Source organism: Trachinotus anak, unplaced genomic scaffold, assembly GCF_046630095.1.
Source record: "Trachinotus anak isolate AG129_WGS33_773 ecotype Australia unplaced genomic scaffold, CSIRO_AGI_Tana_v1 ptg000026l, whole genome shotgun sequence".
In the NCBI taxonomy this organism is placed as follows: domain Eukaryota; kingdom Metazoa; phylum Chordata; class Actinopteri; order Carangiformes; family Carangidae; genus Trachinotus; species Trachinotus anak.
In genome coordinates, this window is record NW_027273877.1 from 4,912,388 (window position 1) to 4,935,321 (window position 22,934).

The following is a 22,934-nucleotide window of genomic DNA, read 5'->3' on the forward strand; positions in this document are numbered from 1 at the left end:
ATATATATATATATTTAAAAAATAATTATTATCTGTGTCGAATCTGCGAGCGTGACGCAAGTTAGGTGTTCCTGTGACTTGTTTTGGTTGACAAATGCTGCACGGCTCAGGTAATGTTTTTTCGTTTTTTTTCCTAAATAATGCAAGAATTAGTTATGCCTTATTTTTTATTTATAGGCGTTTGGCTTCGTAGATTTGTAGAGTTGTTCCCACAGGCGCGCAAAGCTGAAATTAAGCCATTTTAAATACCTGGTAGCTAGCTCCCTTACGTTAGCTGCATATTGATGATAAGCTTTTTAACATTAGAGCAGTTCTTCCTGTTTTCATAGGTTACATCCTACAATGGAAGAATGAACTCAGTATGAATAGGTGTAAAATAAAACATAACAGCACAACCTTGAAGCAAAGATGATGGAGACGATTTTTTTTGTTTACATCCATGTTCTCTATTGATGTAAATGCATGACAACCCGCAGCATGGCGATCCCTATAGCCATCCTGGACTGTGATCTACTCTTACATGGTCGAGGTCACAAGACCCTGGACCGCTTTGAGCTGGACTCTGTCTCAGACAACTTCCTTCTCACACAATTTGGCTTCCCCAGAGAGTTTATTCTGTATCTGGTGGAAATACTCAGAGAGGTGAGTATGTCATCATCATCAGGTTTCAGTGTGTACATAAAATAAACTTCTGTCCTCCACAGATCTGGATCTACTACTGTGCCGTGTTTCTCTTTTATTATTTCTGTGTGTTAGGCTCTCTGTAGACGCACACAGCGGTCTAGAGCCATCAGTCCTGAGGTCCAGGTGTTGGCCGCGTTGGGCTTTTACACATCTGGCTCATTCCAGACATCTATGGGAGATACTATAGGGATCAGCCAGGCTTCTATGTCAAGATGTGTGTCCAATGTGACCAAAGCCCTGGTGGAGAAAGCTCCTCAGTTCATCACGTTCAACAGGTATGACACCATGCTATTGGTTCGCAGTGGTGACTTTTGTTCCTGCGTTATGAATCTGCAGCTGCTGATGCATATAAATGCAGATGTTAAAGGTGAAAAGCATAAATTAAGTTTCATAGAAAGAGGAAGAAAATGTGGAATAACAATGTTTTCCAAACAGGGACGCCGCCAGCAGAGAGCAGTCCTTCCAGGAGTTTCAGAGAGTTGCAGGATTTCCAGGAATTCTGGGGGTGCTGGACTGTGTTCAGGTATATTATATTCTACTGTATGAACACTTTTGATCTCTATGTACGAATGTTTACTCTCCTTTAGTTGATGGTGACGTAGCCCTCTTTGTCCATCTTCTTCGTCTCTTCATCTCCAGGTTGCCATCAAAGCTCCAAACAGCGAAGACTCGTCGTACGTGAACAAGAAGGGGTTTCACTCTGTGGGCTGCCAGCTGGTTTGTGATGCCCGAGGATTGTTGCTCAGCGCGGAAACCCACTGGCCCGGTGGACTCAAAGACACCGATGTTCTGGAAAGATCTGCTCTCCGCAAACAGCTGCAGGACACGGAGAAGGGCTGGCTGCTGGGTGAGACGTGGATTTTAGACTTCCAGCATCACTCTGCATCGAGCTAGATGTTGGTTCGCAGTGCAGAGGTGAGAGGTTCAAGGTTTTCTGTTTTCTAGGTGACTGTCGTTACCCTCTGAGGAAGTGGCTGATGACCCCAGTCGACGACCCAGAATCCCCTGCAGAGTTTCGATACAATCTGGCCCACACTGCAACACATGAGATAGTGGACAGAACCTTCAGAGCCATCCAGACCAGATTCAGATGTCTAGATGGGACCAAAGGATATCTACAGGTATTATATTCCGTACATTTACAAATTACAAACTTTCAATTACAAAAACAGAAATAATAATAGCACAGAAAAAAAAATGTAACTTCATTGTTCAATCTTTTTTGCAAGGGGATAGATGCACTGTGTTGGCCAGATTATATATAAATTTAAAAGTTCTGGTTTGGGTATCCAAGCAGTTCAAAGTATTATTTGTCTCATCCAAGTAGAGTTCAGACTAATTAGAGGTGAGATAACCTTCCGAATAATAAGGGTATATTCTGGGTTTGATCTTAAACTGAACAAGAACAGGCTTGCTTTTGTATCTTGTCTAAAAAAAAAAAACTGTAAACTACACAGACCAGCATCATGAGCATCATTTCTCCTCTCCCATGTGTAGTATTCACCAGAGAGGAGCTCGTCCATCCTGCTGGCCTGCTGTGTCCTCCACAACGCCTCTCTGCAGTCTGGACTGGACGCCTGGACCCTGGAGAGAACAGACCCCCTGGAGCAGCCCGAGACCCTGGAGCAGAGACCCGAGGACCGCGACAGCCAAGCAGAGGACCTCAGAAAACAGCTCATACTCAAACACTTCAGCTAAAGCGCTGACTGGAGTCTGTTGGTGTCTCGCAGATTTAGACAGCGGTCAGATCAAAAACTTCAAAGAGACGTCAAAGAGATGAAGGCGAAGTCAAGACTGGAACCAGAGCAAATCAAGTCAATTTTATATACATGAATATCATAAAAGTCGCATTCAAAGCAAGAAAGTCCACGGACACAGTGTTGCTGATGCAGTTTTTTAATATTTTGCTGGTTTCTACTCTACGGACTACACTAAGATAACATGGTTATATATGAAGGAACATGCAAGACACTATACAACAAACCAAGACAACATTATATCCAAACACATTTCAAACAACTGAACTCCTTGGAAAGTCCTGGATTATTCTCCCTGGACTCCAAATATTCATGGAGATGTTAGAATAATCAAGCACCAGCCGGTGTTGTACATCTATTCAAACTGTGTGAAGCTACTGTGTCATCCAGGTTTCTTTACAAGTGGAAAAAGTCACCCTCCCTGTCCTTTTTTAAATCCCTCCCCTCTTTCTTCCCCAAATATCCACTGATTTTTCTCCATATTTTTTCCCTTTCCCACGTAATTCCACAGGTTAAAATTTTTGGACTATGTCACAATACAAAAACAAGGCCCTTTATTTACAACATCTGCACATTAAGTTGTCATCATTTATGTACACTGGTGCATTAAGACTGTTAAGGATGAGAATGACAGGATGGCTGTGCAATGGGCTGCGGTCACATGATGTTTTAGTGTACGCTTCGCATGAGAGACACCAAATGAAATAAACAGAAGAAAAACTGAGGGATCTTAGTTAACTGTAATGTTGTGGAGATCAAAATAGGATTTCTGGATGTTTTATAGTCAAGAGTTTGAAATTGTTTCCTCGAGGATTTGGACTGGGACAGTGAAACATCTGTTCGCTTTCAATTTGAAGGAATACCATGACATTTTTTGGAGGGCATCATTGTTTTTCTCACATTGTCAGAATAGTGGTGAAGAAATGAAAACTGTTTTCAAATGTCCTGGTGTTCCTTCAAAATTGTGGAGAGGACAAAGCAAGCGATGCTTTATTTCCTGGAATGTTTTAGTCCCCTGATTGGCTTCATCAATATATACACACTTTCTACAAACAGGAATAAATACAACACGCACTGCTGTCGCATGAGCACATTTAGTATCGTTGTTTTCGATGTTTCCTCTGCTGCTTAGAGGTCATAGGATGTATTTATAGCAGAAAAGTACTTATATTAAACATTCTTGGCAGTATTTTTCATTTTTACAGGTTTGTGATAAATTTCTTTGGCTTTTTTGGGACCAGGAACTTCACTTTCAGGGTAAAATTTGATTTATTTATTTGTTTTAAGGTGATTTCTAAATCATGAGGGAATAAAAAAAAAAGACCTGCAGAGGTTTTCATGCGACAGCAGTGAGACATAAAGACTGTATTACAGTTAAAAGACACAAACAGATCATGTCAAAGTTTTACAATCCACGAAACACCATGTAATCTACACACCACCATGTAAAACTTCACATCATCCTAAATGCCAAAACACAACAGACAATTCCTTTTTTTTTTTTGCATAAAATAAATATGCCCTTTTTTGATGCTCAGAATATATTATAAGTTGTATTTTTGTGTTTTTTTTGTAAACATTATTTAGAAAAATGAGACAATATGATCAACTAACTTTAAAAAAAACATTTCATTATTTCTTTTTTTGTTGCATAAATTAAATATGCTCTTTTTTGATGCTGCAAATATATTACATATACAATTTTTAATTCCATAAAAATACTTTTATGTCATGTTTCCCCAACCTCTGTCAGAACCCCCTTGAATGGTCCCTGGATATGAAAATATGTTTTCCCGCCCAAAAATAATGTAGAGTGGTGGTCAGAATTTGGAAGTGAAAACTACTATAACTTTAAAAAATTAAAAAAATAAAAATACATTACAAGTTTATTTGTAACTCTAACTGAAAACCCATGACATAACTGTCTTTTTAAGATGTTCAAACCAAGGGTGGCTCATAGCAAAGGTGAATTTGCCACAAAACCTTTACTGCAATGCCCCCAAATACATGGAAAGGCATGTGAAATAAAATGTTTGGTTAATCCTGAACATTCGTTCAGTTTCATGATGAGTTAGAAGAAATAAGAAGCAGGGACATTAGCAAATCCTCACCATGGCCTCAAAAGGCCCGGGGCCAGCTTTGATTTAAACAGTGTGTAATCTAGTTAGAGTTACATTTCCGGGTTTATAATTGCATGTGTGGACATAAGGTGTAAGGCCAAGTTAGTCATATTTGACTGAAGCAAGTGAAAGGCACTTTGAGACAGAACGTGTTTGTTTTCAACACACTAGCAGGTGTAGTTTGGTAAAGTGTTGGTAGCATTCGAATGTGCTGTTGTAAAAGAGCTGAAATGATTATTCAATTAGCCGATGGCAGAAAAGGAATCAGTGATCAGTTAATCACTTAGAAGTCAGTCATGCAGCAAAATGACAAAAATTCTGTTTCTAGCTTCTCTAATGTGAGAATCGGCTTTTCTGTGTTGAAGACATCACCTCGTCCTTTCGGAAACTGTGACAGGTGTTTTTCACAGTTTTCTGACATTTCCTGGACTAAGGGATGAAATGATTCATCAAAAGAATAACTGATAGGTGACTCAATAATCACAATAATCATTTGTTGCAGCCCTTGATTAACATAAGGTATGTGGTTGGTTGAAAATTAAAGCATTGATCCAATGTAGTGGATCTAGAACAAGCACCACGTGCTAACAAACCAAAATCCCACAGTGGAGGTCCGTCAAGTTTCCATATTTATGTCTATGGGTATAAAGGTGCTCGGTGATTCTCTCAACATTAAGACCACATTTCCCATAAAGCTCTTCGCTACATGGCGAGAGTGGCCGTTTTAGGTCTGTCACTTGAATGTAATTTGTGGTTGTTTAAACTGAATTTAAATGGATGAGTTGGGTAATAAGGTCCCTTTAAAATCAAGTATATTCAGGTGCAGCAGAGTCTGTTAAAGCAGAGAAGTGAAGTGCTACGCACGAGCAGGACGCCGGCTGTGGAGGATGGGTCTCGAAGTCTTGAAGCAGAGTAAGTCACTTGCTAAAAACGATGGTGGTGGACTTGCTGGCAGAGTAATGTAGACACAGGTATGTTTGGATCCAGTTGGATGTTGATATGAATCCTGCTTAGTTCAGGACTCTGGAGGTTTTGGCCTTTTTTTAGGGGTCGGAGGTGAGATGTCACGGGAGGAGGGGTCACGCTGTCTGTCAGAAAAACTCTGAGACTCCGTCTGGTTTTGTTTCTCTGAGGACATAAGAGAAAATGTATTAATATGTTTGATACGTAACATGTAAAGATCACAGCACTAGTGGAGTGTGCTTCTTACCTCCGGTCTAACTTGGGCCCAGTTGTCTGGTTGCTGTGGGCGTCAGCTGTGTAACGGCTCGTCTGGATGTGGGAGTGGGCTTCTGACTGTAGCCTCTCCCCTTCTGATGTCACTAAACTCTCCTCCAGTGGAGCCCCCTCATTGTAGAAGAGCAGGCTGCGGGAGCGCACTGCAACACAAACCCGCAGCGGTTTTCATTCTCATGTCATTTGTGTGATAATATCTTTAAAATAATAATAATTACAGTAGTTGTGTGCCGTCATTTATGAAGCAAAATGTCCAAATATTTGCTGGTTCAAGCTTTTTCAGTGCAACGATTTTCAGTTTTTCTGACTTAAATGATTATAAACTGAATATCTTTGGGATTTGGACTAACACATTTGAGGATGTCATCTTGTAGAGTTGCAGCTCAGGTACAGTCTAGACTTTTTTTTCCCCCTCACCACTCACAGGATGGGTTTTGGCGCAACAGAACAGTACTTCACATGATGACAGCCTGACTTCTGGTTTCAAAACAAGTTTCCCAGGAGTATGCAGCTAAAGGAAGTGAATTTGCAGGGAAGTGGAATGCATTTTAAGTCTTGCATTACCACAAACTGGTAATACACCGTCCACTCGGATGGTTTATTACTTGACCTACCCTGACTGGTGGTGTAGAGGTCCGCTGATGGAAGAGGAGGAGGAGAGGAGGAGGAAGAGGAGGAGGAGGAGGAGGAGGACAAAGAAGAGGTGTGAGTGAGGAAGGAGAGGGGCGAGAGGCAGGGGGAGAAGGAGCCCAACACCAGGACAAAGCACACGGCCACCATCTGCACAGAGAGGGGGACAAAACACTTCTGTCAGTAAATAATAATCAGAATGAAATGATGCACAATTTTCAAAGAGAGGCAACATGAATCCATCTGACATGCACACTCAAAACTTTCATAGAAAATGAATTGGTAACATTCGTAAAAGAAAAATAATAATAAAAAAAAAAAGCTTTAATAACAACAGTACAGTTATACAGTAGTATTTACCATGAGGCATGTCCCTGTTTGAGTTGAGGCCATTTTACAAGAACGAGGAACAACTTTCCCCGAAATCAGTGACTGAAGCTTCTGCAGCTGCTGTAGGAGAGACCTAGAGAGAACAAGGCAGATACATCACAGAAGAATATTAAATATCTGCTTTGCATGAGAGTTATGCTCACTAATAAGGTGCAGGAAGCAGTTTTAAAGCCTCTTGTCTTAGTCAAGGGCGACAGCTGGAGAAGCTCTTAGTACAGGTGTCTTAGAGCAGTGCGGAGGAACCCAACACCTCAAGGAAGTTCAACCTGTTAAAACTCTTATATTTCAGTATTTCCAGATGTATTAGAGCCTTTGCTGCAGTTGGAGTCTGATGATCTGTGCAGAGCCCGAGAGAAAGAGCAGCCTGGGAGGTTAAGCTCAGGGCACGGAGCACCCCTGTGGATTTGCCTCTTTAATGAGTGTGCGCTTACGTCCATAGCGTGTGCATTCACACACGGCTCAACCCTCCATCCACCGCTAAGTACAGTTAACTCAGAACATGTAAAACCATTGGAAACCACAAGAAGAGACACAATGAGATGTGCAGTTTATTATTATATCTATTTTTTCTCAACTCTGGGTCGATTAAAGTAAACTCTCACCACCTGGTTCGCTGTTGTTCTGCCGGCTAGTAAAGAGCAGTAGAGCTGAACAGGGTACACGAGTTGAAACACTTCGATAAAGTACATGAGTGGGATCTGGAGAGCAGGGTTCTGATGGTATGAGCTGTCGGGGGCTGTGAGGACACAGTCTGACCACCGAGTGGAGACAGAGAACCACCACTAGTGCCGGACACACTGAACCAGCCCTCACAAATCAGTGAGTCATGAAATGAGTTAGAAACTAAACCAGACACAACACTGGTTAATCATTCCATCACATATTTGGTGATTAAACGAGACAATGAGTGGGGCAGTGAGTCAGTCTCTTAGTACATCTTATATTTTAAATTTCCATGCCGTTGCCTGAGGTAAACCTACAGGGGGATGACACCAACCGGCACCAATCACGCAGGACTTTGATGTAAAACCACAGTAATTTACTGCTGAAGTTATTGCTGCTCAAAATACAGAGCTCTCCCAAAGGTCATGCTGCTTGACTGGGTGATTGAAAGTGTGTGTGTGAATGAAAAATTTATATGAAGGCATTAAATCAACATGAGACGGCGCTCAAAGTTGTTATGGCGGTCATTACTTTACCGTTTAGGGAGCTAGGAAAGCACTTTCCCCTTGCTTCAGTTCTTTTGTGCTAAGCTAGGCTAAACATATCCGGAACCAGTGTCTGAACTGGGCTCACATTATTATAAATCGTCTGGGTGTCTGGTCCGATTTAATTGTGGCGGAGTGCAAGAAAATAAAAACAAATTCGAGACGTTTTTAAAAAGCATATTGAACGCTGCATGGAATTGAAGTTAAAACTATTCTTGTGCAACTAATAAACCAGCAGCAGGAACCCAGTTCTGTATGAATCAGACATGCAGCACAGAAAAAACAGTGCACAGAGAACAAAATGACCACTAATAACTGCATTTGGGGCATTTTTAGGAACTAGGATCTTAAATTTAGTTCAGTCATTTAAGATCTTTTTTTTTTTTTTTTTTTTTTTAGACCCACACACATATTCTGGACTTTATGTGAGAGTGAGTGTGCTGACTCATGTTTCCCACTTTGTGCCAACTCATTGTTCCTCTGTGTGGTGGTTTAACATATTCATCTGTGAATGTGTGTGTGTGTGTGTGTGTGTGTGTGTGTGTGTGTGTGTGTGTGTGTGTGTGTGTGTGGGGTGGGAAGGGAGGGGGTTGCCTACCATGATGAAAGCTACTGTTAACTCGCGGCTTTAATGACAGACTGACGCTGCCACAGACAGACAGACAGACTTTGTAGAGACAGACCCCTCCTCAACCCTCAAACGTCTGTCCCACCACACCCACCCACCCACCTACCCACCCACTCCAGGATAATAGCAGATTGGTTTCATATTGTTATAATAACAGAGGAGACAAATGGAGCAGGGTGAGCCTACACTTATATATAAACATAAATTTCTCCTATAATTCTGTCAGTGTATATATACTCACTGTATACATACTCCAAAGGTTTTATACATACAGAGCATAAATACAAGTGTGTATAAGCTACAATAGAGAGCTTTTGTCCTTTCAAGACCACATGACTGCAGCTCAGTCAAATTCTTCTGGCCTGCAGTTATAATAATGGTTATTTCTCCAAGATAAATGAGAACCAGTTTCTCCGGCCCTGCTGCAACAGATCATTCAGCTCTCACATTATCAGGCTGCAATTTTTTTTTGCAGACTTGTTGCTGTTCTGTTGCTGTTTCCAGTGATGATAATCAAAACATCATCGCATGAAAGTTGGATCTGTGTTATAAATGTCTGGAGCCAGCACACAACAGCTTCAGTCTGTTCAGAGACACAACATCAAAACAACACGAATGTCAGCCTGAGTGTGTGTCTGTGTGTGTGTGTGTGTGTGTGTGTGTGTGTGTGTGTGTCTCACCTGTTGGCGGTCTCCAGGTTTTCTACTTTTCTCCACAGGTCACTGTTTTCTGATGTGTAGTTCTCCACCCTGATGCACACACAGACACACACAGACTTCTGTCAACATCTTAACTCTGCTGCTCAGATCAGAAAGTTTGAAGCCAAAGAGAGTCAGGAGTTACTTAGGTTGCTTTCACTGGATTTGACTGACTACACACTTTCACCTCCACCACTTTGACTGAAATATCTCAACAATGCACTGATGCACTGCCATTATATTTTGTACGTAGCTCCCCAGCAATGAATCTCAATCAATTGTTGATGTCCTAACTTTTTCGGCTAACATCGGTTATATTTCAGGTTTTCATCCAAAAACAACAATTAAATGCACTTATAATGTAGCTATGTAGCTAATAGGATTATATAGACATTAGAAGAGAGATGATTCTTTTAATTGAAACTTTTATTGAGATAAGAGAGATAAGATTCCCTGCTCTAGACTGTCACCACTCATCCCTTTTTCTTCCTCTGTCTCTGCTTATCCCACTGATCTCAATTATCAATTCAACATCTTGCTAATCTCTCGCTCTCCTTCTCATAATCCCCCCCCCTGATCTGCTCCTATGTGTGGTTTGTATACAGCTCATTCATACAAATGACCTTCCAGCGAGTCGTCCTGCTGGTTTCTTTCCGAGGGATCATCCAGTAATTCTGCCCTCATCTTCAAAAAAGACACGGAAGCACAAAGAGAGATACGAAGAGGAGGATTTCTGTTTTCACACACCTCCTCTTGCCTCTGTTCTTTTGATTCGGTTGAAAGATGAGGACACAACTCTCTCTTTACCCTAATGGGATTTGTTACCCCCTGCAGGAACCTCTGTGGGTACTTATCAAATGACTACACCAATTTACTTAATGCGACAAAAGCAACATCAAAACAAGCCCACATTTTCATCTCTCTTTCACTCTCCCCGTCAGAGGCTCTTTCAATCTGACCCATGTGTTCAACAGGTTATTGGAGTCCTGCCATAGCAAGGAACGGCCGGAATAACAAAGGAAAGAAAGGACTTTCTGTTCACTTCTGCTGTTCTTTAATGAATCCGAAGACGCAGAGACGAGATGAGTGCTGATGAAATCTAACCCCACGGAAAACCTGTCCCCCCCCCCCCCCCCCCCCCCGTAATCCCCAGCAGCGCTCCCATGTCTGTTACCGCGCTCAGCTCTGAACCTGTTGGGAAAACCTCTAAATACAGAAATGGCCTCTTAACTGAACTTCAACTGCCAAGTTCACTTCAGCATTACACAATTCTGTCTTTACTCTCTTTTGCCAGTTGTATTTTTCATTTTCTGTGCATGTCATGTACATAAAGAGCACACAATTATGTATAAAAAGGCCTATGGTTAGATTCAACTCAAGGAAAACCTCACTAACCAACATGGCTGCCTTCTGGACCAAAGACAATACTCTTAAATATATTGTAAGAAGTGGGGGAAAAAGTTATTCGTTCACGGCATCGACAACGCTATGTAACCGCCATGATTTGGTTCTGATTCAGTGAGAAACTGCTTTTACAGAAAAACCCTTGTTCACAGAAAAATGTCAAATGGTAAATGATGAATACAAAACAGATTTTGGAAGTTTATAACATCTCACTAAGCTTGAAAGATAAGTTTAACACTTCCCATAAAACGGGCACAACCAACTGTGCAACAGACCTCGCTTGTTGTCTTAAAACTACAAAAAGCACATCAATGAGCCCCACCGTGGACATGTTTCTTTGGTACCACAAGCACACACACTGGTTTATTTTGAGCCAGTCCCACATGTATTGGCCCGCTCATTAGAGCACAAATGTGTATCAATCCGCGTATTAAAATAGTCCCTATTAAATACACTATTCACTCTTGTTTGTGTAACCTTTGCTAAAAACTACAGAGCCCAGCTGTTTTAGGAAATAACTGAGCCTTTTTTAACTATGAGTCTATATATTTGTGTTTTTAGAGATTTACATCTTCAGTAAGAACCAATGGGCTTGGAGCCGAGTTCCTCAGACAAGGTAGAGAAGTCACAAAGTTTGGAGAGACTCAGCCTCAGCATGCTTCAGTCAAAGTGGTCATCAGATTGTTTAATGGCCCCTGAAACCCCCCGTCTGGCACCTTTTCATCGTGGTTGGACGACATGTTGCACAATCTTGGTTGTTTCAAACGTACCAAGGCCTTAATGTTGTTGGTTTTGGTCTTTTCATTGGATTTGTTGACAATAAGAAAAATATAGAATAACACTAAGCCTTGTCTTTAAAAATTCTGTCACTGTCCCATGAACATCTTTTCTAATTTTGGATTAATAAGAGATCAATTTATCAACAATGGTTCGAACATTAAACGCTGCGAACGGTAACTTAAATACCATTTGAGGCAACAATAATGAGAAAAAAGTGTTTGGAAGTCACAAAATGACAGAAAGATACAAAGGTAAACCGAAAAGGAGTGGAGAAGGAATGGAAAAATAAGGGCAAAGATTTTTTCCAAGCCTTACTTCTTCTCCAGACATTCCACATACTCTTTCTTCTTCCTCCGACTCTCCTGAGCTGAGATCTGGGAAGAAAAACAGACAAACCTTATCTTCTTTTTTTTTGAGTGTTAGGCATCCCAATTAATTTCTTCAAGTGGGGCTTAAGAGCAGTTTCAGGAAATGTTCGATATCATCACAGTATTTCTGTTTTAGCATCACCAGCTAATGCTGATGCTTTTGTCCGGCTGTGAGCGTGGAAGGCGCAGTGTTTACCTTATTTTTGATCTTCCGTCGGACTCTCTTCAGTGCCTTCTCTTCGCTCTTGGTGAGAGGAAGTTTGTTGGGTACTGGGTAACCCTCAGCAACCAGGGTCCTCTTCTCTTCTTCTGTCAGCATGAGGGGTCCTGACCCCTGCAGCTTCTGCACAGGGGAAACACGCACTTCAACAACCTTTATCAACAATTTATCTTAAAATAAACCCTGCATGGGACTGACTCATCGTGTTTTCGTCTACATGATGAGTTAAACTGATTGACTCAATTTTCAAGCGGTCTGGGGTCTGATTACTCGCGTCAGCGTGTGTTCAGACACACTCGCTCTTCCTTAAGGAAAGAGATAAAAGAGGCAAAATACTGAAACCTGATGCTGTGAGCTGTTAGCTTTTATCCATTTAGATTATCACAGCAAACTCTCAAACTTCTTTGTCCCTTCATTTACGGCTGTTATTGTTAAATAACACTGAGACAGGATTCTGTTGCATCATGGCACAAGAACAATCCCTTTAAAATCCGTGCGGTTATTTTACAGCAGTTCAGCTGTTCACATTTTTTTTTTTTGCTGACATTGAGCAACCCTGTATAAACATTTGGCCATAGGGAATAACATTATGACTTGAGTACGAAAGTGATTCATTTGCTCCGAGAAAAACTGCTGAATCAGACCGACAATGGTCAGATAGTGAACATTCATTTGTCGGCAAATGATTGGACTGATTTAACCCCAAAGCTGCAGCTGGCTCACACACCAAGAAGTTTACAACCAAACCAATTCTCTACACTCACAGTAGCAGATGAATTAACATACAGTATAATCAGATAATTTGTAGCTACGACAAAATTTATACCTGGATTTAAAGCTTAATATGTTAACCGAACAATCCTTTTCACACATTGCACATTAGAGCAAATTACAGCAAACGTCAAACGGTGCCCTCTTTTCACAGAGCAAACCAGCTGTTCTCTGTTTGAGAACCATGAGCCACTAAATAAACAATTATGTGTCACTGAATAAGCACCCACAGGTGGCGGCTCCGTGCAATGACTTTCATATAATCCCAAAGCGAGCGCCACGACCTTAAACTCACATGCGGCGCAGTGAGGAGAGGTGAAGAGGAGATGGCTGAGGAGGAGGAGGAGGAGGTGGAGGAAGAGGCACGACCTCCTGGTCTCTGTTGTGGTTGAGGGGAGGACGGGGGCAGAGGGAGGTGTGGGGAGGAGGGAGGCAGGGAGCCATCACTGTCGCCGTGGTTACTGCTGGGAGGGGTGGGCGGGAGCTGGAGAGCATCGTCTACAGAGGAGGAGAGAGTGCTGAATGAGTGCTTCTATTTTAAACTGAGGACATACAAAAAAAACCTTTTAATGTCTCATGTTTTTCTGAAAAGACGGCAGTGATTGGACATAAATTGTGCGGCTTAGATAGATTTTCTACTTCCTGTGTCGATCACCGCTGTAACACGTGGGTGTGTTTGTGCATGTGTCTGTGCTGCATGTACCGCTGGGCAGGCTGAGATACTGTCCGATCTCTCTGGGCTCGTCTTTGATAGCCACCGGCTTCATATCATCTTGACCGCGCTCCTGCAGAGACGACACACACGCACACAGCAGTGATGCTGATGAGCATCGCTTCCGAACTGACCGGTGAAACTCAACACTGTGATTCATCGTGTTTCATTGTTGTGGGGTGGATGCTGACCGTGTGTTTCCAAGCTGATCCTCTGTGTGGGGGGGCGGGGCTTAATATGAGGGGCGGCCCTTCCAGAGGCTGAGGGTCTAATCTTTGGACCACATCGGGTTCCTCCTGCTTCACCAAGATGGCAGACAGGTCCTGACTGAAGCTCCATTCAAACTCTATGGAAAAGACAGAATACCACAATAAATGTCCACATGTACATTGAAATGCACAAAAAGCAGCATCTCTGTAAAGTTTCCTCGCACTTGAAAGTTTAGCAAACAACTGTATTTCTCTTCGGGGAGGCTTTGCTGTAGGTCTTCCTATGGGAAGTAACCAGTAGATTATAAATCACACTTTCAAAGAGTTTTCCCAAAACATTTGAGCACTTCCTGACCAGGCTGGTTATTACAGACTGCTGGACGAAGTCGCTCTGGCAACTGCGGTGCATAATTTATCCCCTGTGAGTGTGTATCTACCCTGAAATAAAAAGACGGGCTGAACCAGCAACTCGTCTTCAGTGTCCCTCCTCAGAAAAGGAACAGTCGCAGCCTCTAAACACTGCAGAAAATATGCATAATCGAGTGACCCAACAATGAGGTCAGAGTACAATTTCAAAGGAGGTTCACCAAAACACAATGAGGATCTATTTCTAGAAGCATGTGACAGGTACACCAGTGTTTAGTCTACAATGACCTGCAGAAAGTATTTTTAGGGACATAAATGCCTCTGCAAGGCTGCAGGAAAGATAGTCCCAGGCACTCCTGGTGTATTTGGTGTCCTAGTGGGCAGGATGATGATGAAGAGGCTCTGGTCCTCCCTGCCAGCTCCTGAAATGGACTCTGGGGGAGGGACAGATGTTTCTTGTGGAGCATCATCACAATTCTTCAGCAAAAGCACATGTCGGGGGCAGAAGATTCCTGAGCTAGATTTTAAGTCACACAAAGGGTCTTATGTAAATGTGATATTTTATTTTTTCCTTTTTTTTAGCTTAAGGCCGCAACATAACAAAACGTGAGAAAAGTGAAGGGCTCTGAATGCTTTATGCACGCACCGTACTTAAGAGCTTATATTATATTTAGACTTCACTGTCCTGTCGTCCATCCAAAATTCCCCACAGTGGGATAAGGGCAGCCTTGACTCCCACACAGCTTGGTCACCCGTGTGAGAACCTCTTGCAGCCACCAGTGGACTTCTTAAAGAGCCTCTAACATTATAGGATATTATCCCACTCCTGCAAGAGGGCCTGAAGAAAATCTTGCCATTGGGGAGAGTCTCCTCAAGGATGTCTCAAAAAAAAAACAAAAAAAAAAAAAACACAAGATTACCGAGTTAGCTGGATAACTGCACTGAGGAAAGCCTACAACAGCTGTTTTTCTGTTCATGCCCCACATTTGGTTGTTTCCAGATTTTACTCTGCACACTATCCAGCTAATTGAATTCCCCTCTGAGGGAAAGAATCCAGATGCTGCAGTCCACAGCATCATATAATCCAAAGTTAACAGACTAGGTGGCCTTCCTCTGACAGGTCATCTCTGATCTCTCCATTAGGTTCCTCATTAGGTGGATTTAAAGGAGCCTTCCACCAGTTTTACAAATGAGGAAGTGGTTTACTAGTCATGGGGAGTACTACTAAGTGTTTAATGCCATCTGTGGCTCAAGTGACCAGCAGGAAGAGCTTAACATCTACTCAGGATGCCTTGGCCTCTGTGACGTCAACTTTGACCGTTTCCGAAATTAAGTCCATATCTTTAATACACTTTTTTTTTTTTTTTTTTTTTTTACATATCTTTTATTCAAATAAAGTTGTGTTTATTTGCACAGTGCTTGTCCGTACCACCGATGGGTCTGCCAAAGTTGAATCTGTTTTCAATTAAGCTGAGCTGATTAGGCACACGAGTGAGTCCAACTAACAGCGTGAGAGCGTTTTGTTTTAACTTTGACCTTAAATTCGAAAAGTGAAACCACAACGTAGCTTTCAAGAAGTTAACGGAAACTAAAGGGTGACTTCAGGTTGGGGGTGGGGGGTGGGGGGTGGGGGGTGATGTTTTATCAAGTCAGCATCTTCTCTTTGGAATAAAACACCAGGTCAGACACTTTGATGTTTGTCACAACACACTTTCACCAAAAGGGCTCCCATGGTCTCTGGAAAGAGAGCGGCAGCAGTTTAACAAGGCGAGGGCTGCTGTGTGTGTGTGTGTGTGTGTGTGTGTGTGTGTGTGTGTGTGTGTGTGTGTTGGGAGTGTCATTTTAATCACCTCCTGGTTTCCTAGCAACATTCTGCTGGTAAAATGCTCTGAAGTTTACAAGCTGTGTGTGTGTGTGTGTGTGTGTGTGTGTGTGTGTGTGTGTGTTGGGCAGAAGCAGAGGAGGGTGGAGGTGTGTGCCCGTCAGTGAGCTGGTAGCTTGTCTCGTTATCCTGTCCATCACTCCAGCAGGGATCAGCACGGAGAGAATCCATCCTAAAAACAAATCTCTGTGGCTTCTTCCCGCTGGTTTAGACAAACCTAAAGCCAATAAGTTGCAAGCTCAACACTGTAATCTGTGGAGTGAATATCAGAAATAAACTCTGACCTCAAGATTGTCAAAAAATAACTGTTTGGCTGGTTACTAGAGAAGTCTTGAGTTGATTTGTAAGATCAGTATTGGAGCCAGCGGAGATGTTTATTATTATCAGCTGTGCTGGTTCCAATTAAATTTTGTTCATTTTAGAGCAAAACAGGCACAAACATTAAGATGTACAGTTCAAAAATAATCAGTAAACTTCATGGCAATCTGCACAATAGCTCATTGGGTAAATATTTTTCAGAGCAGACATTTTGGCATGTCATAGCAAGGAAAACCAGAGGAGTAATTGATAACATTAAAAAAACAACTGCATTCCAGTTTTCCATTTCCATTTAGATGAGCTTCTTCCAGGGCGCTGGTATTGTTGCGTGCTGACTCACTATCATGCCTTGCCGGGACATTTGATGGCACTGAGCCACCGTTGACATTTGTTTCACCTGCTCTCTCTCTCTCTCTCTCTCTCCCTGCTATGATAAGCCGAAATGTCTGCTGTGAAAAAAAAAAAAAAAAAAAAGGGTCTGTCAGGACTTGCTGAGGAGTCGACATTTTGAACTGATGTTCGCACTGGAGGGAAGAAGGCCAGACGTTCACCTTAAATATCACGGCGGTCTTTAGGTTCTTAGATACCCTGTCGGAGACCGAAATGTTGGTGAAGAGGAAACTCTGACCTGGTGGAGGCTCTGGAGGGAAAGTCTGAGTGTTTATATAATGAGCTGGATTTCAGGCACGGATTAATTCACTGGAGTGTTAATGAATCAGCAGAGCAGCACATGTTAATGTCATTACCTCAACAACATACAGTATATCCCTAGAGTTAAGTAAGGTAGGTGTAGTGTAGGGCTGCAGCTAACAATTATCTCTTCTGTCCATTTCTCTGCTGATTGTTTTCTTTCTATCAGTTCACTGTTTGGTCTGAAAACATTTGAACATTTGAGAAAAATACAGGGACACACGGAGGAAAACAGCACGGGAAACACAGCTGCACCTAATGAAATAATAATGTGCAGTGACATGTCACTGATGTTACCAAATTACTATCAACCTAGCATCCATTTGCCAAGACATCTGGCTCTGGACCAAAACGTCGGATAGACAAATGCATAACACCGCTCATTCATTCGTTGGTAACGCCACTGACACAAGATCAGAAGGGATGAGGAGGAACACATCACATGGATCCGGTATTTTTTTGGGTGGATCCACCATTTACTTCTTCTGTACGTCCTCAGCGCAAAGTCAGACCCTCAGAAGTCTCTCCTAATAAGGCTGCGAACCTCGGCCTCGTTAAGCCTCCTGCCCTCGTTAAGCCAGGGCTTGATTGGAAGCCCTCCGCAGCATTCCTTTAATGAATACCAGAAGCTGTTAGCTGTTAGCTAATGCGAAGGAAAACTGTCCTGTACATGTGTGGCAACTCATGAGTGGATATTTCTGATTATTTACTGCTTTTTTTTTTTTTTTTTACAGCTGTTAATGATTGTGGACTACTTTCTTTCTGTCTTTAGTTCTTTATCCTTCATATAATTCACAACAAATGATAATTACCTTGTCATCCTATGGTCTGTAGCTGACAGAGGAGTTTTAGTATAATGTGCTACTCAAGAATAAAAAGTGGGAACTTCACATATAGCAGAATGTTATTATACTGCACACAGATGCTACAGAAATGCAGGTATGTAATGCATTAATGTGCATTTCATATTCTGTTCATACTTGCAACATGAGCAGAGGTAATATTATCAAAATTATCCCAAAATATTTGAGCCTTGGCCCATCAGAGGACATTTCTAAATAATGAAAGGACTGTATATAGTGTGTTGCTTTTCACATACAGAATAAGAATCATTAAAAGTATGTGCAGGGGGGGGTTAAACATCACTTTGGACAAATTGTTCTGTATTTTTGTGGTGCAATCCAGAGTGAAGCGAATGTGGGGGATGCTGTGGGTGAAAGTAATAAAAGTAAAACCTGATCCTCTCAGTTACCATTTAATGGAATCTCTTTGGATGCTGTATTAACAGGAAAAAAAAAAGAAAAAAATCTGCCTGTGTGGGTAAAATGTTGTAAACGCAGGAAAGAAATCCTCTGACAGAGCGGTGGTTAATGACCAAAGGCTCCTGGCAGTCGTCACGTAGAGCTAACAGAGGAGAGGTGGTGGCTGTGTTTGATCTCAGTGGGACAGCAGCGGTATTAAAACAATAGATGGAGCCACACGGTAGGAGCTGCCGTAAAATACACAGCTTCCCTTTGACCGTATAAGAGCAGCGAGCCCACAGACAGAGAGAGAGAGAGAGAGAGTGGGTGAGGCAGAGAGGAAAATGAGACGGGAAAGTTCAGACTTGCTAAACTTCTTAAGTATCAATAATCCTGTGTATGAATGTGAGTGGTGAGTGCCATAAAAACTCACAAACCGACCGATTTAAGTGCTGCGCTACTGTGAAACTTATTGGCTTGTTGTGCAAGTGATGCATTTACTCCATGTTTATACAGTATTATCCATCACTATGGTTAAGGATAAGCCCAGACCTCCAGGTGATGTTTCATCATCATTTAACATAGTGGGGATCTACAGTGTGCTTCCTCTGGCCACGAGCGAACACATGGGCTATAGTTTGATTTCATTTTCATGTCATATGAACTATTATAGGAGTATTAAAATGTTATGATCAATAAAATAAACCATTATTATTTTTTTCCAGCCAAAAAGAGACTTCAGACTCTTATTGTTCCTCTGTAATTCAAACACTGTAGCATGGATGATACCTGAGCACTGTGGTCAGAGTGACAGATTTTGTAGGGTCCCTTATCGGGCACCATCCTGTAAAAATATTTAATGATCAGTGTCAAATCAACCAATTTTTTTATCTGTGATCAGTTATGAGATCTGAACATCTGCTTTTCTGATTTGTATACCTTGTAATTCTACATGGGCAGAACCTTAAACGGAGGAAAATCCACAGATTCCTTTTGTTTCTGAACGGTCAGCGACATCTAACACCCCTTTGTGGTCAATCAAACGGAGTCATCACGATGAACGAAGTGCTGTTCTTATTGCGCTGCTTTCGTTGGACGCTGTGAGGATCCTCACACAGAGTCTCTGCACTGAGCTTCATCTGAGATTAGAGTTGAAGACCGACGGAGGATTTACAGAATTTAGGGGAAAGTCTTGCCAGAACCTTCTGCCATCTCCCAGGAAAAAGGCCTGTGAGAATCAAGGACTTTCAGCGCAAGCTTTTGTGTTCACACATATTTTATATGTGCTGAACCAGAATCACCTTCTCCAAATGTCATAAACAGAACAGCACTATTACAGAACAACATGTTAAAGTCCATCCTCGAAATAATTCAATGTTATTATTACGGTACAGCTGCAGCAGTCTCAGTCAAAATCCACCACAGAGTTCAGCTGTTGGCACAAAATATTTTCTCAAGTCTAAACAAAGCAGAGTAAAAAAATCTGAAAATTGAATGGAACAAATTTAAGCAGTAAACTGGTTTAGGTCACCAAAAACTGAAACAACATGAAAACTTTATAGCCACAGCCCTTTTCAGAGATTAAGAAACTGGTTAATTTACAGCGTTTCCTGCAGCAATGGAAGTAAATGAAGCCTTTAAAGTTAATGCAAGCAATGACTTACCACCCCCCGGTCTGTACAAATGCAGTTTTTGGAACATACTGTGTTACTACACCCTCTGATGCATCATTAGGATAATACTGTGCTGCAGGAAGTAGGACTGAAAAAGGCAAGTAACAAAGAAAGACCGACTGGTTGGTCAGAGGTTCGTCCTACAGCAAGATAATGAGCCCAAACTTTAGAAGAACAGGCTTCACATGATGGAAGACCAGCACAGACCAGTCTCCAGACCTAAACCCCGTGGGGCCGGTTCAGGATGAACTGGAGAGAAGGTGAAAGCAAAGCAACCTGCAAGTGCAACAGCGTCGGGACGGGTCGGAACTTTCTGAACAATGCCTGATGAACATCAAGAGTGTGTTCATCTGCTGGATGAAGATCCCATGATTCCTTTTTTTATGTATTAGTTCTATGCTTTAAATTCACTAAGATATTACGCTGTGTAAATTTGAGTAACCACTAGAAAAATGGAGGTGTCTAAAACTTGTGAGCCGTAGTGCATATAATGGTCCATTTGTGCAACTGATACACAGTAAGGTAGAGATGTAAAACTCTTGGAAAGTGAGTGCCGCTAAGTTTATGCTCAGGATTTATGGAGCAGATGCAGGTTGTAAAATGAAGTTTGGACAAAGTTCAATAATAAATAGGCTGGAATAGATTCAAATACAAATGATGTGTTATTTTCAATGCGTGTGTGCACGTGTGTGTGTGTGTGTGTTCCATATGTGAGCTATAGTTGACAGTTACATAACTACAGATGGAGACGCAAGAAAGTAAAACACGTATTATAAACAGCCTGAAATCAAAGCTGTTCAAATGTTCTATTTTATTAAGTAATACGTCATTTGAATGTCATTTTAATTTACATAACTTTCTGCTTCCTTTGGCATCAGTGTAAAATTACATTCTAACCAAAGCATACAAGAGTGGAGTGGCTCTAACTCTATCTGACAGTGATTTACAACCTGAATTTTATTCTCTCCTGAAGCTAATTATTATCTGAAGGAATATTCCAGTTCGCAGTACTGAACTAAACACATGCACGCACTGGCAACGCACAAGTCAAACTGTTGGGTCTTTTTTTGATGTGAATTACTCTCTTTTTGCTCAACGTGCGGTTTTGGCAATGCAGATAATCAGATATTCATACCAATAAAATAGGATTTAATTAGATTAAGGGAGACAGAGAGGGATAGAAAACAGGAGAGACGGATACAGACAGGGAGAGAGAGTGAGAAAGATAACCTGACAGAGGAGAGAGAGAGAGAGAGAGAGAGTTTCCGCTGGCTTCGGCTAAAGCTGCAGACTCAAAACCATATGCTTGTCATAGTGTTGTGTGAGTCTGTGTGTGTGCGTGAGTCTGTGTGTGTGTGTGTTAGGTGGGCAGGGCTTAGCTGGAGGAAAACTGCTCCGACTGGGATCCTGCTGTGAGCAGCAGGATCCCCGGGACAAACGGAGAAAAGACAGCCGACAGACAGAGTAAGACAGTCAGGTACAGACAGAGAAAGACAGGAAGACAGCGGGGGATAATGGGGAAGATGAGTCACAAAGAGTGAGGAAGGCGGAAAAGACAGACAAAGACGACCAGAGCGGGGCTTGAAGTGCGGTGTTTTTATACTGCACTGCTCCTCCATACAATATAACAGACAACAGATTAGGCCAATCACCACACATACCATATGAGAGACAGTGGATTCAGCCAATCGGAGTGTGTACTGTTTGACAGGCAGCACGCGGGGTCAGACTGCATGTCAAGCGTTACATCAGACAGACAGCTGAGCCAACCTGATAACCAGCGTGATAAAGAACCAGACCAAACATCAGGAGCAGAGTTTTGTTTGGCTGCGCATTTCTCCAGGAAGCATAAACTAAGATAGGTATCATCAGGTGACCTACCAGACTCTTGGTCCATTTTGATTGACAGGGCTGGGCTCTGGGGGGCGGAGTCTTCACTCAAAGAGTAGCTGTGCTCTGCTTGAATATCTGAGGGATTCAAAAAGCTTTTTTCAGATATGGAACACGTACAACACACTGGTTTCAACTGCCTCACTCAGATATAGGGGCCAGTTATGTACATGTTTACTGTAGCTTTACTCAGACGTGATAGAAAGACGTGGGATATCTGGGACCGGGGAGGGGGAGCAGTATAACAGGTGGAGCGATGCGTTCAAGAGCCATGATATGAAGGAAAAAAGGGCACTCCAAGTTCTCTCACAGGCTCCATAAATGATAGATTTAAAGATGTATATTGCCATTTAGAACTAAATCTAATGTCAAAGAGTGCACACACGTACAATGTTGAGCTTTTTTTCCTTATGCATATGAGATGATAATTGAGTAATGCATTTATTGCAGTGCTCTTAAAAAGACTCATAGCTCTCTCTGTGCATATTTAACCTTTGAAGGGATTTAATTCAGACTTGTATGTAAATGTAAAAGTAAGTGACTTTTGCATTAAATTGACTTGTGGCCTTGTTAAATTTAAAATTTGCCCTCACATTTACATGATGAGGTGCAAGCAACGGTTATGAATCTATAAATTAAGCGTCTTCCAAAAAGTGTCAGTCAAAGTGTTTTTACAGCTTCCTACAATCAAAGCCAACTCACCGTGGAGGTCTCAGCCACTCTAGTGATTATGACAACAACGATTCGTCTAAAGTGACGAGTCTGACAAGTAGTGCTACATCTTTCTGACAGAGCCTAGAGTGACTCAGGGCCTATTCACGCAGCTCTGGCATTTTTTTTTTTTGCAAGTGGGTGCCTTGTGGTAGCTCAGCCAGTTGCAGCCTAAACCAACAAACCAGGGCCTCCTCGTCACAGAGCCAGCACCTGCTAGGTGAGGGATGGCCGTCCAATGTGTTTCGTGCTGGTTAATAGGCAGGAGTTTTGGAAGTCACAGACTTTGGCAGCAGAATCTGGCTCTCAGATCATGGAATTATACTCCGGGGAAAGCCCAGACAGTTT

The 22,934-nt window shown here is 42.1% G+C and overlaps 2 protein-coding genes across 3 annotated transcripts in view; one reads left to right on the plus strand and one right to left on the minus strand.

The window, feature by feature from the left end:
• The first annotated feature begins 22 nt into the window (after positions 1-22).
• Positions 23-3,165, plus strand: harbi1 (harbinger transposase derived 1). Its single transcript, XM_071463909.1, has 7 exons — positions 23-110; positions 477-642; positions 757-959; positions 1,120-1,207; positions 1,324-1,531; positions 1,630-1,805; positions 2,182-3,165. The coding sequence occupies exons 2-7, from the start codon at positions 478-480 to the stop codon at positions 2,380-2,382; spliced, it is 1,041 nt and encodes a 346-aa protein (XP_071320010.1). The 5' UTR covers positions 23-110; position 477; the 3' UTR covers positions 2,383-3,165.
• creb3l1 (cAMP responsive element binding protein 3-like 1) overlaps positions 2,565-22,934 on the minus strand; it is a 30,498-nt gene continuing 10,128 nt past the window's right edge. For both annotated transcript variants that reach the window (XM_071463907.1, XM_071463908.1), the window contains exons 3-13: positions 21,867-21,953; positions 13,798-13,952; positions 13,598-13,679; positions 13,190-13,392; positions 12,100-12,246; positions 11,851-11,909; positions 9,334-9,402; positions 6,788-6,890; positions 6,412-6,577; positions 5,772-5,940; positions 2,565-5,689 (exon numbers count right to left, since the gene is read on the minus strand). In XM_071463907.1, coding sequence (XP_071320008.1) covers positions 5,653-5,689; positions 5,772-5,940; positions 6,412-6,577; positions 6,788-6,890; positions 9,334-9,402; positions 11,851-11,909; positions 12,100-12,246; positions 13,190-13,392; positions 13,598-13,679; positions 13,798-13,952; positions 21,867-21,953 — 1,277 coding nt within the window. In that variant the 3' untranslated portion in view covers positions 2,565-5,652. The remainder of the gene's footprint in view (positions 5,690-5,771; positions 5,941-6,411; positions 6,578-6,787; positions 6,891-9,333; positions 9,403-11,850; positions 11,910-12,099; positions 12,247-13,189; positions 13,393-13,597; positions 13,680-13,797; positions 13,953-21,866; positions 21,954-22,934) is intronic.

Coding starts and splice junctions, on each gene's coding strand:
- harbi1 (XM_071463909.1), top strand. CDS start 478: ATGGCGATCCCTATAGCCATCCTGGACTGTGATCTACTCTTACATGGT. Junction 643..756: donor TGGTGGAAATACTCAGAGAG/GTGAGTATGTCA, acceptor TCTGTGTGTTAG/GCTCTCTGTAGACGCACACA. Junction 960..1,119: donor CAGTTCATCACGTTCAACAG/GTATGACACCAT, acceptor TTTTCCAAACAG/GGACGCCGCCAGCAGAGAGC.